This window comes from Symphodus melops, assembly GCF_947650265.1.
Source record: "Symphodus melops genome assembly, chromosome: 15".
Lineage (NCBI taxonomy): Eukaryota > Metazoa > Chordata > Actinopteri > Labriformes > Labridae > Symphodus > Symphodus melops.
Genome location: NC_136705.1, coordinates 8,583,444 through 8,598,236, shown reverse-complemented (window position 1 = coordinate 8,598,236; position 14,793 = coordinate 8,583,444). Strand labels below are relative to the sequence as shown.

Here is a 14,793-nt window from a genome sequence, read left to right as displayed (position 1 = left end):
TTTTGCAGTGTATTTAGAGATGACTGTCATGTTTACAAGACTATTATACTAAACAATTGTTGACTTATCTTTTTTGTCCTGACTTGCTCACACAATTCATTTTGATGTGCTGCACTGATGAGTAGACACTTCACTAACTTTTGAGTCATGACGTGAGACTGTTTACAGTGCACTACACAGGACGGTAAAACTTTTTTGTAGTTACATATGCATACAGAGCTATTGGAAAAAATAGAGGTGCCCTCTAACCTTGATTTACTGCACTGTAGATTACAGAACCATGCAGGTCCAATCAGTTTAAGGCCAGAACAGGTTTTATATCCACATTTAACTCCACCATTAAATATCAGAGATTACATTTCGACTCAGTGTTTTAGAATCTCCTCTTCCTGTAGTTTTCCCTCACAGCAGTGAAAATGCTCTTCAGGCATACCACAGTCATGCACATTCAAGTGCATCGCTTTCTCCTCCTACTGCAGCTATTTTAATAATTAATCATGAAATCACTCACTGTAGATGAAAGACAAAGAGAGGGTAACCATTATCATTCTGCACAGAGATACATCTTTAGGTGTCACTCTATCCTTTTTTGAATGCTTGATGCTTTGCACAGCTGTTATGTCCACAGCTGGATATCGGGATTAGATGACTGTTAGGCTATGTAAATACTTTTAAGAACAGAAATAGATCATTGCCAGGAGGGTCATTGAAACAATGCCACAGGGGGTAAACAGGGAAAGAATTAGGATGCAGGTTTGGTAAAGTAAAAAACTGAGACTTCACAAAACGGAGTGGTTGATGAAGTGACCGAATGATGGATTAAATAGATATAGCTGGGTCAAATTTGGAAAGGCAGCAACAACTACTTCTGATGCTTATGTTTTATTTTATTCACATGTAGAAGACTTGCATATTCCTCAAGGGGGAGAGAGAAAAGCAAAGCAGCAAGCAAGGTACAGATGGCCCGAGGCGAAGATACAAATCTAAACCGACCGAGGCGCCCAATTAGGCTTTACGCTGCAATGCTGGAAGTTTAGCTCCCAAGCTAACTTGTGTGCACTGTAAGACTCTTCTGTATGTTGATAAGGATATAATTATTGAGCTGAATTTAATTAAAAAGACATTCTCACAGTGCATTGCCTTTTCCTATGACATTTTGATGAACAGCCCAGGCACATTTCAGAATTCATTAGCTGCCTAATGATCATTGCGTGACTGGCACTCTCACGGGTGTGCCAATCAAAGTTAACTGTTGGAATTTCGAAAAAGTTTGATGCAGTGACCAAGGAAAATGCCTGCGATTAACGGAGCATATTTATCCCTATTTGCTAGTCTAGATCCATCGTCACACAGCTCATACTCCTAGCTTTTTTGACAAAGCAGGAACTGTGAAACTCAAAGGTTATAGGCTCTCTCACCTTATTGGGATTGGATGTTTTTCTTCTGCTGTGGACCCAATTTGTGATTTTGGCTGAAAAGACGGATGTCTTCTTCATGAAAGCTCTGCAGGTTTCAGCCTTTTAAAGATCACTACGCTATTAATTTCCTCCTGTCAGCTTGCCTTACCTTGCACTTTCTTGCCATTCAGCTCACATCCGCAAGGACTCAGCTCTCCCTACATTTGTCTCAAAACAGGACAAAGTGCTTCATGTGCAGCTTTTGTATTTTCGTCAGATGCAGTGGCATGTGTTCATTCTCAAATCTGCCTGACTCAATGACTAATTTTTCGTGTTACTCTTCGTTCTCCAACAGGTGTCGAGAAGGCTACCAGGGAATCCGCTGTGACCAGTTTCTGCCCAAGACGGACTCCATCCTGACTGACCCAAGTAAGTTTTCATACGGTCATGTACTGAGTAAAGCAACTTCTCAACCACAAGTAATACCATCAGTTCTCAGACACTTTTGAAGATGTCAAACCAGGGGAAATTTACTGACTAGATATCTTGTTTCTTTTGAGACACTATACCAACATTTTTAGTACGTTTTCTCAATACTTAGTCCTCAGCCCTGCAGAGCAAACGTCTGAAACACAGGGTAATATGCGCTTAATGAATGAAAAGGAGCCCTCAGAAATCTGCTGCCGGTGGGCGCTGGTAGCGCCGCGGCAGTGCGCGCGTCCCCATGTATTGAGGCTCAGTCCTCACGTGGGTGGCCCGGGTTCGCGTCTGGCCTGGGTCCTGATTTCCACTTCTATCCACTTTCCTCTAAAATAAAGGCAAAAAGGCCAAAAAAAGGAAATCTGCTGCCATTTTAAAATCCAAATATTTAGCAGGTTAGTCTTTTCAGATATTCCAGTTGAAGTATACATTTTTTTGTATTTTTGTAAGTGTAGCAGTAATACTGTCATGGCTGGTTCTTTCTCTTTAATCAATGAATGCTGGACTGGAAAGTAGGGCCTTGGAATCAAGTATTGACTGCATTTTATCCTCTCAAAGTAAATGGCGATTTTGAAGGGCCAAACATCTTGTATATGCTTGTGGCAAAAAACTTGGCTAGCCCAAGCATATTTCATAATAAAAGCCCCTGCTACAGGTCTCATTTTATTTCTGCTCAATGCATAGCTTCCAGTCACATGATTGGACTGGGGACTAAAAGACTGTTGGCCAATGTTAGTTTTTCACTTCTTCAAAACAGCTGCTTTTACAGCAGAAAGACTGAAATATCCAAATACACTGCAAGTGTTTGACACTTGCAACCTTACAGAGCAGTTGCAACATTATTTTCATCACAAACACAGGAAAGTTCTTGAGTGGACTTCACTTTAGTTGTGTGTGTATATATATATATATATATATCCAGAGTTGGATTTATTTTGACAACCAAGTCTATCACAAGCATTTAAGCAAACAGTGAAACAGGAACACTTCAAGAAAAAATCCTTAAATATTGATGTCATTTTGTCTGAATGTAATTTTATTATACAGATAAAAACAAAGAAAACAAAAATTACAACAAAACACAGAAGAACCTTGAATCTCTAAAATTACATTACAGACTATTCCAAACATGTTTGGAAAACTTCAACAATAGATATTATTTGCAGATGAAATGTTAGCTTTTCCACCTTCTTCAATGCTTTTCTCTTTTATTCTCATGTTTTCACCTGTCTCCAAAAGATATGTTTATCTTACTCTCATAGAGCTAAGGGAAGAAGTTGCCCTCCTGTCCTTACACCTCACTATTAATGCTTCCTGTTTCATTTTTCAAAAAAGTATGCCACCTTTTCTCTGTAGCATTAACATTGTGGCAGAACAACGTCTGTGACTCTTCCGCGAACATGGTGCATGCTGTTAAAGCACTATTTAAAAGAACAGTACAATGCCTTTGGGGATTTTTTACCTCATAATTAGCTAAGAGAAGAATGTGAGAAGAATATCCCTCAGTGGTAATATTTTCAAATTGAAATCTCTCATTATGAATACAAAATGTTCTACTTGATTAATAGGAAGGCCGGGCAATAAATGAGACATGCAGATTAAATGTGGCAAATGCAACAACACTGTTATCACTTGCTCTTTGTTAATATCCTTTACTTTCCAGTCCATTAATTAAGTCTCTATAATGAGGTTTTTAATTCCAAGTAAGTATTAGGGTAATTGTCCTTGTTATAACAACACGGGTGTTCACTGAAGTGACACCCACCTTTTGACCCAGACGTATGGTTGGCCAAGCATCCCTACCATTCTTCATCGTTTAAACAATTTGTCAAATGTCAAACAGAAACAGTTGTTGATTGTGTTGGTGGCACTGTATCTGATTATTGTTCGGAGGACATTATTGTCTTTTTGTATGTTTTGTTTATTCAAATCAAAAAGATGTTAGTGACGTTAAAAGATTTAAAAGAACTGTAAGTGCCCTTATTTTGGCTGAGGAGGTAAAACTAGGCCACTCCTTTCCATTTCCTGGCCGAGAGGAATATGATGCTGAAAATAGCTAAGTATGCCCTTTCCTTTTTTGTTCTAAAAAACAAGCTAGTAGCTGTAGCACCCAATACGCTCAGTAATCTTTCATGTACTGACAAACAAAATCTTAACCATGGCTTCAAATTGGTTTTGTTACTTGTAAGTAATCGGATATCAATTATTCTGTAACTCTTTCAGGAGCATTTCCATATAAATGGTCAGAGAGTTGCCAAGTCTTTACTAAAGTAATGGAATAGTGGGATAAAGGAAAAAGATTAGAAAAATGGTTTTACTTTCTGGCATCAGGTCCCCTGAACCATTCTGTTTTTATCAACTTTAGCTAACGTCACTTTCCCTCATTCATTTCTGATTTATTTCAGTTATTCATTATAACTTTCTATAACCCTCTGCCAAATCTTTAATGTGCATTTCAATTCCTGATAGTATGAGTTGATCTGTCTACTTTCAGGTCATTGCTCACTCTGGTTTCGATTTATTTTTCAACTACCTTTATTATTTCTGTCCTTATTTTCTGTTCTCTACTTTGAAACACTTTGTCCCATATAGCCTATGGATTTCTTGTTTTCGTAACACCATGTTTTTCTTTTTTTCCCCCATTTTACTTGACTACTTCCTGCTTCAAAAAGTTGGTAAGTGAAAAACTTGGCAAAGAAGAGCGGCAGATTGTGGCCTCTCTCTTCTTTCCTCACCCTCCTCTGATAATCTTGTCACAGCATCACTCTCCTTGACTCCTCTTGCTCGCAGCTCATCAAATCCTAATTTCCGGGGTTACCTTTGTGTCTCGTGCTCGAGCCTGCCTCATTGTTGACATCCTTGTTCCCCTCTTCCAAATGTCCCTCCTGACAGCCCCCGCTCGCCCCCATCTGTCTCTTTCTAACCTTTCTCCGTGCCATGTCTTTCTCAACACGCATCATGTCCAGGCGTCAGACCTCATCCCTTCTCCCCAGTCTACAGTTCTGTGTCCAACTCATCTCCTAACACTAAGTGGCATCGGCCTCAGATGGAAGCGAGAACCGAATTGTGCCAGCTAAAAAGGTTCACCAGCAGGGCAGACAAATGTTGCCAAGGACCTCTGGCATGCTGCTGGTCTCAATGGAAAGGGAAGGAAGTGCATGATGCTGGATGAAAGTGGACACATCTACTGAGTCAGGCTATCGCACTGTCTCAGGGTCTTAGAGGACAAAGGAGAGTCATGACTCCAATGGCTGTATAAATACAATGAGATGGAGATACAAGGCGAGACAGAGGGAATGTTGCTGTCCTCAAAAACAAAACATATCGCCGAATCATTTTACAGAAGGCTTTAGAAATTGAATAAAAAATTGCTTCAAAATAGTTTTTAAAGGACATGAAGCTATAAAGAAATGAGGGAAAAACCAAACTGCATTTTCAGGTTGAAAAACAGGAGGGGGGGGGGGGGGGGGTTAAGGGAACCATATTTCAAAAAAGAAAAAAATGGAAAAAAGTTCAATGACTGTGTATGTGTGCTACTCTCTGGGGTTGTGAAATAAGATCATTCATAGCCTTTCTATCATTTGAGCTAAAACTAAAAGTTCAAAAGGTAATGCCTTAAAAAGTGACTTTTATGGAAACAGCTGACCCTTACTCTCACACACCATTACTGTTGAATCTTGGCACCACCAATAATACATGTGTGTGTACAGCTTTTACACCCAACTGGTGCATAGAGGGTTAACATAGGCTCTGGTGGAGCCAGGAGCAAAGACTGATAAGGTCTTGAACAAAATCATATATATTTGAACATTCGTGTATGAAAACTAACTTCATACCAGAACACGGGATCTCAGAGGCAACACAAAAACTCACTGATGCACATAAACTCCTCAAAATGCTGACAAGGCTCGACATTGAGTTTGTCACCTAACTGGCTGGTGATGGGATGTGCTTGAGATCAAAGATTTGTTTAAGATTCCCCTGAATCTGTCAAAGCGACAAAGGCTTTGTGTTGTCATCTCCACATACAGTACGTCAAATCTTTTCATTACAGAAGAAAACAAGTTCAAACTGCTCTAGTTGTCGAGACGCCTTTTGTTGCTCAAACTGGAAGATCACTGATTGGCACTTTCTATCCTGAGAAATTTTTGGAGGTAAATGCAGTATTTAGGAACTAGACTAGACTCTTTATGTATTCTCTCTGAATAGAGCTCTCTTTCTCTCTTCTAACTTGCACGCTTTCTTTACAACTTTCATTGCCATATTCTGCCACCATTGTCTGTTTAAACCCTTCTGAATCAAAGGCCTGGGAGCCGGGACGATCTAGTTTTTACGACCCCGTAAGGCCGAGTCAAAATCAGCATATTTTAATCTACTGCACAGTATATGCATCATATCACACCCTGCAGACAAAGAGAGAGCGAGAGATTTAAAGATTTAAATCTGGAGACAAATTTAATTCACACTATCTTTATGAGATCTGATTTCATGCTCGACAGGTTTTTGTATGCGCCAGAGATGATAACGCCCCAGTAATCATGCAAGTCCAATTTCCCAGAGAATGCAACCCCAGGTTTCACGTTGTACCTACGCATGTTTCAATCCATAAGATATAAAGGAAGCATAAAATGTGCAATGGCTTTAAGCTTTATCTTTTTATCATTGACCATCTTATGAGGGAGGGCAAGGAGAGTCACCTAGGAGTGTTTCAATAGTTGTTGACTGTGAATGAGATATGTACAGTAAATTCATAATCGAGCAAATACTTGCATTTGTCCTTGAGCTTTGTATTAATCAACACAATAGAAAATGATTCAGCGGTGCTCTAAAATACGACCTCTTTCAGAAGACTGAACATGTGGTGAATAACTGTCCTTGATTCTGATTTGTTGTGGTCATTTCTGTCTGTATTATTTGATGAGTCACAAGAAATAAGACTGAAATAGAACATGTGGGCAAAACTAGAATTCCATTCATGTTCGAGACTTAAAATGGTATAATAACATGTCCTGCAATAAGTGGCCACAACCATGGAAACTGTTGAAACTCTCAGACCTGTAGTCTCCATTAAACTTACCTTAAGTTACAAACATAAAGATTTAAACCACATTTAATATTTGAAATTCTCGATTCTCTAAATACTTAATTTAATGCTTCTATTTGAACCTTTGGTTTGGGTTCCTCTTTGTGATGCCTCTTAACAAAACGGTACAGAAACATAGCTCACTGATCTTGTCGTCTACATCAGTGTGATGTCTTTTCTGATGAAAAACAATAAATTCTGCTTCTTTTACATTATCAAACAAATAAACTGTGAATCTTTTTCCACAAGATGTAAATAAAGTCTTTTTCAGCAGCATGCTGGGAAAAAGTACAAGAGAGTACAAGAGATAATAGCAGTATTCCACATTCCTGCTAATCATCTCAAGAGGTTTCACTTGAGGGTCTGATTAGGTCAAATGAGCCTCCATGACACGGCAGATAGAGTTTATTGAATAGAAAAGTCTACAAAAACACTATATAGTGTCGAATAGAATGTGCAACTTGATCTTTATTATTGTCTTGGCCTGAAACAGTTTGAATAGCTTTGACTCAATATGAGCAAAGTTCAGTGATGAAAAAGGCTTTTAGGTTAAAGCTGCAGTGATATTTTGCATCTCATGATATTCTCTTATTTTGAATATGTTTAATAGCGGCACTGTTTTTACATTAGATTTGGATATTTATACCTCTAATTGGCACAATCATTCATGTTACAATTTTTCAAGTTTTTCTAAAATTCTAAAAGTTGAAATCTTTGTGTTCAACTAGCTTTTATGAATTCCACAAATAAGACAATCTTCCACATATGGAGTTATATAGGACTAAGGGGAAAATTCATTCCTAATGCCTCTCAAACAAACACTGATATCTCTTTTATTTATAAACACATTATATGTTTCACTTTGTCATGCTTGCACTTTTCTTGAAGTGCATGTTAGCATTTGTTTGTTTACAAAGGCTTCAAGTTGTTCCTGTGGTCCACATTTTTCGCTTCTCCAGCCTGGCATTCCCACACCTTGTTTGGAAGTGAGAAGCAGAGTCTCTGTAGACATCGTGTTGAATTCACATTGAGAGTTCAGGAGAAAAAGTAACTGGCTTAATGCTTAGAAGTACTCAATGTCTCCGGCATCAGCTCGAGTATCAGCCGTCCTTCTTTAGACTGGCTTTTTGTGGCACGGCAAATCCAGCCTACCAGGATATAGATGAACTGTCTGCGTGCCTGACATCTTTAAGATACCTAAGCCAAAAAGGGGGGCTGACCCAGTCTCGCTCTCAAGATGTGAGACATGTGAGTTTATTTAATGCCTAACAATTACAGGGTGAAGATTGAAACCCTTTGAAACATTGATCAAGGTTTTTCATTTGCTTCTCTATAATATTAGAAGTAATATTGCTTGCTTTGTATGAAGCTTGAGCTGCTGAGATACGAACTACTTTCAGTTTAATTGGCATGTGTCCGGGGTTAAGGAAATGGCAACACTCACATCTCGGCTGCCCATTAAAAATAACAAACAGATTCTCCCTTTGAAAGATGATCTCTTTGAAATCAGATGAAAACTATTCATTAAGAGTGTTCACCCTCTCCCCTCTCACTAGATGTTGTGTGTTTGTTTGGACACGCATGTGACAAGCTGTACTGGAGCACAATTTGTAACACAACTTCCGCTTAAATGTTACACTTTCACAATTTTTGTTGAACTAATCCTCACATATTTAATCGGAAAACACGTCATTCATTCATTCTCAGTTATTGTGCTCTTAATCAAGCATCAGCATACTGAGCATATGTTGACAACAAATCCCTCAACATTTATCAAACATACACAAAGGGGCGTATCCAGGGAAGATGCAGGCAGTAGATTCTTAAGAAAGCTCTGTTCTAAGCATGAGCTTGCCATGTTTGATATACACTGTTGCTCAGTGCATGATAAACCAGCTTTGCTGCCAGTAGCTAAAGTCACATGCTGCCAGTTTACATCTCCAATTCCAAACACTTCTCTGAGGTTTAGCACTCAACCGCTGAAGACAAAAATGTTCTCTTTCTACCAGGTTTCACATGAAACTGAGAGAACGGTTAGAATAAGTATGTCCCTTTTTTTTTGGAGCAGTTCACCTGTCCTCAGGCTAATTAAGGTTTGCTCTTGAGGGGCTGAAAGTGGCAGAGTCGTTTACACCAGCATTTCCAGGTGCACAGCAGGGCGTTGGCAGTTTGATAGCGATACCCCGCTCCTGTCTGCTCCTATTGAAACGTACATATTGGCGGAGGTTAATTAGCTGCAGGTGTGTCACACTGGGTCACTTCTGGCTCACTCGTTTGGCAAACCTATGCTCAGTCTCCACCACTGCAACACCAAACATCAGAGCGCACCTTGCCTGTTTAACTGCCTTCGAGAATCACCGCCGTGTCACTGAACAGCATCATCACTGCTTATATTCCTGTGAGCCGCAGCTGCTGAAAGTGAAGACTAGATTATACACTCACAAACGGCATGCTGCTGAGTGCACATGTGCCTCTCCCACTCATGTGGATCCCTGAGTTTATCTCTATCACTATATTATCCGACTGACTGAAATTAACTGAATCAATTGAGTTGAAAGTACCGGATGTGTGTTTGTCTCTACAGGTTGATCAAAGTTAATCACACTGTGTTTTCTGTCAAGCAATTTAAACATAGCTGATCCTCTCCTTTATATTTCATTTTGCCGACAACAAATCCTTACTGGATTGGTCTATTTTTAATTACAAAAAAATGTATATTCATCTTACTACGGGTGAACTCAAAGGCAATGCAAAATCATCTATTTCCATTGAGTCTAATGGATACTTTTGGCTGAGGCCAATTTAGCTTCCATAGTGAAATGGACAGGGAAAAAGAAAGCAATCAGAAAAGAGGGGAAAATAATAGAAATTCATATTGATTGCAGCAATTCATCTTGAGTGCACCCCTGTGTGACTAGCTTTCCATAAATATTTAAAAAATAGTTCGGATTGAATGTTAAAAACAGGACTTTGGTCAGTTGCTTCATACAGTATTGAATCGTTTCCTCTTACTCATTATTCTGTTTTTCATCAAACGTCTGATCAAGACTTTTGCCTGTGCCCACATACAAACCCTAATGGATCTGGAAGGCCCAATTTATAGTGAAGTATGGGTCTTGTCAGCTGGTGCTTAGTGAAGAATATGGCAGTGGGATGCAGATTATCTCAGAGCTGCGCAGGCTGGTATGCCCGCTGCTTGCACCCACCCTCCAGTCACAGGTCATTAATAACTGGGCAAGGGTGGCAGACAGGGCGAGTTAACTCTGCTGCCTTGTCTCACTGTAGCACATTGCTTCCTCTTTTTTTTTTCTCTGTTCATTATTCATGTTTGTCTCTTCTTTTCCTTCTCTTCCATCTGCTGACCAAAGCGTTTGTCCTTTTACGTTTCTTACTCAATTATTTATCATTCAGTGTAATGAAACATTGATCTATTGCCTGTCCTCTGTACAAATGTGGATGAGGGAGTTCAGTGTTGGTTGTGAGTATAGGCATGTGTCTGTGCTAGGCTATCAGTAGCATCTCCATTTTGTTCCCTATTTCCACTGAGACAAATTAAAATTGTGTAACTACATCAAAGTAATCCCTTATACTATTGCTTATTAAACGTTTTTTTTAATCTGGGTCCAATGTCAGAGCTTGTATGCGGTCAAGTTTCAAAGACGTGTTTTGAACTTAAAAAGCATTGTAGATTTCACTGAATATCTTAAAACACCGAGAAGAATCAACTCTCAGGATAGCTTCGCACCAACATTGCATCTGATCAGATCAGTTCCACGATCAGCAAGAACATGACTGCATAAATGGGTGCAACATACCTATAGCTGTAGAAAATGAAACTGACATCTGAAAATGATGCATTGCACAGCTTGGCCACTTGGCAACGTATCTAAGATAGATTTTTTCACTGTTGATTCAGATGTGTGTGTTAGGGCATGTGAGCACACAACTTTAAAATTGAGGCAACTGTCTCATCTAATGACAGCACTCGTAATACCAGCCCCACTGAGTTAAACGATTATGACAACTTGCTTTCAACCCAGGTAGAAAAGGTTCTAATGGCCAGGAGACCTCTGTGGAGCAGCTGGCAGAGAGAGATAGCGGAGCGAAATTACTTTAAATTGCCCTGTCTTAATGGCTTTTTAATGCTCCTTTTCTAAAGCTTTCCTGGTTGACATCTGAGGATAGTGTCATTGTCCATCATTGAGAGGACTGTGCAAGTGATGGGAGTTTTAGTTAAGTAACACCTCTGTACAAAGCTATCCTCTACAGAAAGAAACTTCCTGGGTGTCCAGATTTAGTCTCTTTCTCCATCTATTGATAACAAAGGCGATGTCATACTACATGAGCAACCTTTTGATTGTTATAGCCTTAGTACAGCTGAACTATACAATAGTGTTGATGGGTTTTCAGTGAGTCCCTGATATCCAAGTGGGATAACTTGTGTGGGTCCATGGGAAACTGAGTGGGTACCCAATACAATTTCTGAGAAAAAATAAATAAATAATTGAGAAATTATGGATAGTTAAAATCACATTTACACCTGTATTATAACAAAATAATTCTGCCTTTATATATATATTTTTTTAATCAAATTAAAATACCATTCTCGAGCATTTTTCAAAAACAAGTTACAAAGTGAATTATTAAAATTAAAACTGGCTTAAAATATTCAAAACACATACACAAAGGACAAATACTAAAAGAAATTCAAGAAATGAATACACTTGTATATAAGACCCAAAAATCAACTAGTCTCGTTATGTGATCGGTTAAGTATTATGAACAGCTAGTAAGGCCCTGCTGGAGGATCTCAGAAAGTGCCTCAACTCAAAGGGAGTCAGTGAATCTTGGATTTGGGATGGTCATTTAAGGCTTTAAAAACAAGATATCATGGGTTCAAAGGTTGTCAGTGAATGGAATTAAATATAGGTGTAATGTAATCTCTTCTCTTGCTACAGGTTTGCAGCATTTTAAATGAATTGCAGTGTTATGCTTGTTGATTCTATAATGAAGACATATATTATTCGAGTCTGGAAAAATATTTAACAATAGAAGACTTTTTAGCATTTCCTCCGGGCTCTGTTGAGAACCACCCCCTCCCCTCTGTGCACCCTTAAAAACCGCGCCCCTGACACGTACCAGCACTTTGATTGTACACATGGGTAGAGTATGAGCAGGAAGACACCAAAGCATGATTGGTTCATCAAATCGCAACATCTTGGCAAATATCGGGCGAAGTTTTTACATGCTTTCAACTGCTTCAGATGAATGATTTTCTTTGTTCCTTTTTCAGAGCACCTGAATTATTAATGTCTGTCAGGACCTAAAGACGATTTTAATCAAAAGCTTAAAAAGTAAATCTGGAGAAAATTACCAACCCTGCCTTTAAGTGAAAAAACATATTAGAGTATTCAATATAATTGAGAGAAACCCTTTCGTAGGATAAGTTATGCACACTTTATTTCAGAGCTTTCATAATGTAACATAGAAACTACATGGGTGAAACTTAAGTCTTTTGGCATATTAAGTGCCCCCGAAAGTAGAAATTAAATTCAACGCTTGGAGAAGCATTCTAATTGCATTGTGAACGTCCATAAACATGATTAATTATAAACCCTCTTGGAAAAACTTGGACTTCTCTCCGACTGACCTGTTCTACTTCACAACCCTTTACCTTCTAAATCCAGTCATCCATCTTCCCCTGTTTACCCTGTCTTCTTTCCTGCTTTCTCTCTTTATAAAACTGAATTCCTCCCACCATGTATCTTTTGGGCCCCTCTGTTCAACTTGAATGAAGATAAGTGTCTAAGTACATTAAGATACGCTGCTTTGCCTTTGGTGCACCTCGATGTGGCTCTGCTCCAATAGCCTGTAGTCATTAAACCTCCCAAGAACAAGAGTACTGATCAAGGATCACTGCTCAGGTTGTGTGGCCATATTAAACTACTTTGCATTAAGGGGAACGCTTGTCTTTTACAGATGGTTGGATAAAAATAGCCCCAGCTATACTTGCTATACTTGAATTACCTTTCTTTGCTTTCCTTTCCTCAAAGTCCTTTTACATGATTACTCGACCCATGACAAAAGCGGGTTAAACTGTCAATATAAAAGGAGCTAGAAATCAGAACAGCACTGACAGGAGTTCAGCCATATGAACATTTTAATGCAACCATTATATAGAACATCCAAATATCTTAAAGGGAGGAGATGCTTTGCATGAGCTCAGAATTCCAGGTGCAACTGGTCTGTTCTCATTCAAACTTTTAAAACCCTAGAAAAAAATCTTAAATTTGTTTTGAATGTTTGATCAGGGCCAGGGGAATGTTTAAAATGATTCAAACCTGTCAACTTTCACTAAAGAAAAGTCCATCCAATACCAGCCATCGCAACTCTTTAAACTTCCTGTGCACCATATGTAGGCTGGATCATCTTACCTTCAAATGTCCAAGGCAAGAGTGGAGGAATTGGTTATTTATCTTGCATTCTGACATTACTCCGGGTAATGAAATACAGAGTGAAAAAGGAGGAGTGAATGAAATGAAGGACAGGGAATGACAGTCACGAACTGTATGTGACCCACGTATACGACATGTGCCCTGCCCTGCTGAATCATGGGTTACCCTCTGTCTGTCTCCATCCAGCTCTCTATCCATTCTTTCCTTCTCTCTCATCTTTATCTCACTCAGTCCCCCCTGCCCTTCTTGTACTGTCTTCTACAACTTTCCTTATCGCTGACCAGACTAGCCAAACTCTCTTTTTGACATGTCCTGCCTCTCTCTTTTTCTCTCTCTCTCTCTCTCTCTCTCTCTCTCTCTCTCTCTCTCTCTCTCTCTCTTCTTCACCCCCCTCATTCTGCCTCCTTCTTTATTTCATTGCTTTTGGGAACAGTTTACTCTCCCCCACCTCCTCCTCTCTTACTCATTCATCCTTGCAAAGCCTGTCGGCGAGCCACACTCCTCTCTGTCTCTCTCTCTCTTTCGCTCTTTCCTTCCTCCCGGTTTCCAAAAAAGCCCCAGAGGCATCAGTGATTCACTGGCTGACCTTCCTCTGCTACATCAGAAGGCTGGCTGGCTCAATTTCTCCTTTACATTCCTGCAAAGTCATGTAATCAGAGCTATAGACACCTTTGGAAAATTAAAATTTAATCTATGGGCATGCTTTATAATGCAGATTGGTGTATGAGCCATCCAAAGGTGTGTTTGGTAATGGTGATCATCATAAAGCATATGCTATAAGGTTAGCTTATTTAGGGCCCCATAATTAGCTGGTGAATTCAGTCTTCAACGTTCTATTGGGGAAAGGGGTTCATTTGAGTCCTCTGCGGTGTAAAATGTTGGGATGTACGTTATGATGAATTACAGAGTAATTAGGGAGCTGCGATTTACATGGTGACTAATAGGCATAAAATATCATATCAAAGAGAAATTAATCTCTTTGACAGATCATTTCTTTACTCTGGGATGTGATGGAAATGAGAGCAAAATTTACCCACAAAGGCTTTTGATAGCAGACAGTAAACGGCTTAGAGGTAGGCTTATCCTCGCCACTTTAGAGTGTTATGACAAACCTGAAAACCTGCCCAGCAACAAAGAAGGTGCAATCAGAGGTTAGGTACAGTTTACACAGGTACAGTTGTTAATACATAGATAGAATTTGAAACACCAGTAAAAGCAATCGTAATCAATCTTGCATCTGAGTGATAGAGCATCTTCATGTATTGTATACTGTACCACCGTCGACACCAGACTGAGACTCCAGCTTAAATTTAGTTTGATAGAAGATTTTACAGTAAAGGATAGACCACAATTTCTATTTTGCTGCGATAAGAAAAAT

The 14,793-nt window shown here is 39.2% G+C and overlaps 1 protein-coding gene across 1 annotated transcript in view; it reads left to right on the top strand.

Moving 5' to 3' along the window:
- The window catches only part of nrg3a (neuregulin 3a), a 333,642-nt gene that overhangs the window by 276,236 nt on the left and 42,613 nt on the right, over positions 1-14,793 (top strand). The window contains exon 3 of the mRNA XM_079362694.1: positions 1,753-1,826. Coding sequence (XP_079218820.1) covers positions 1,753-1,826 — 74 coding nt within the window. The remainder of the gene's footprint in view (positions 1-1,752; positions 1,827-14,793) is intronic.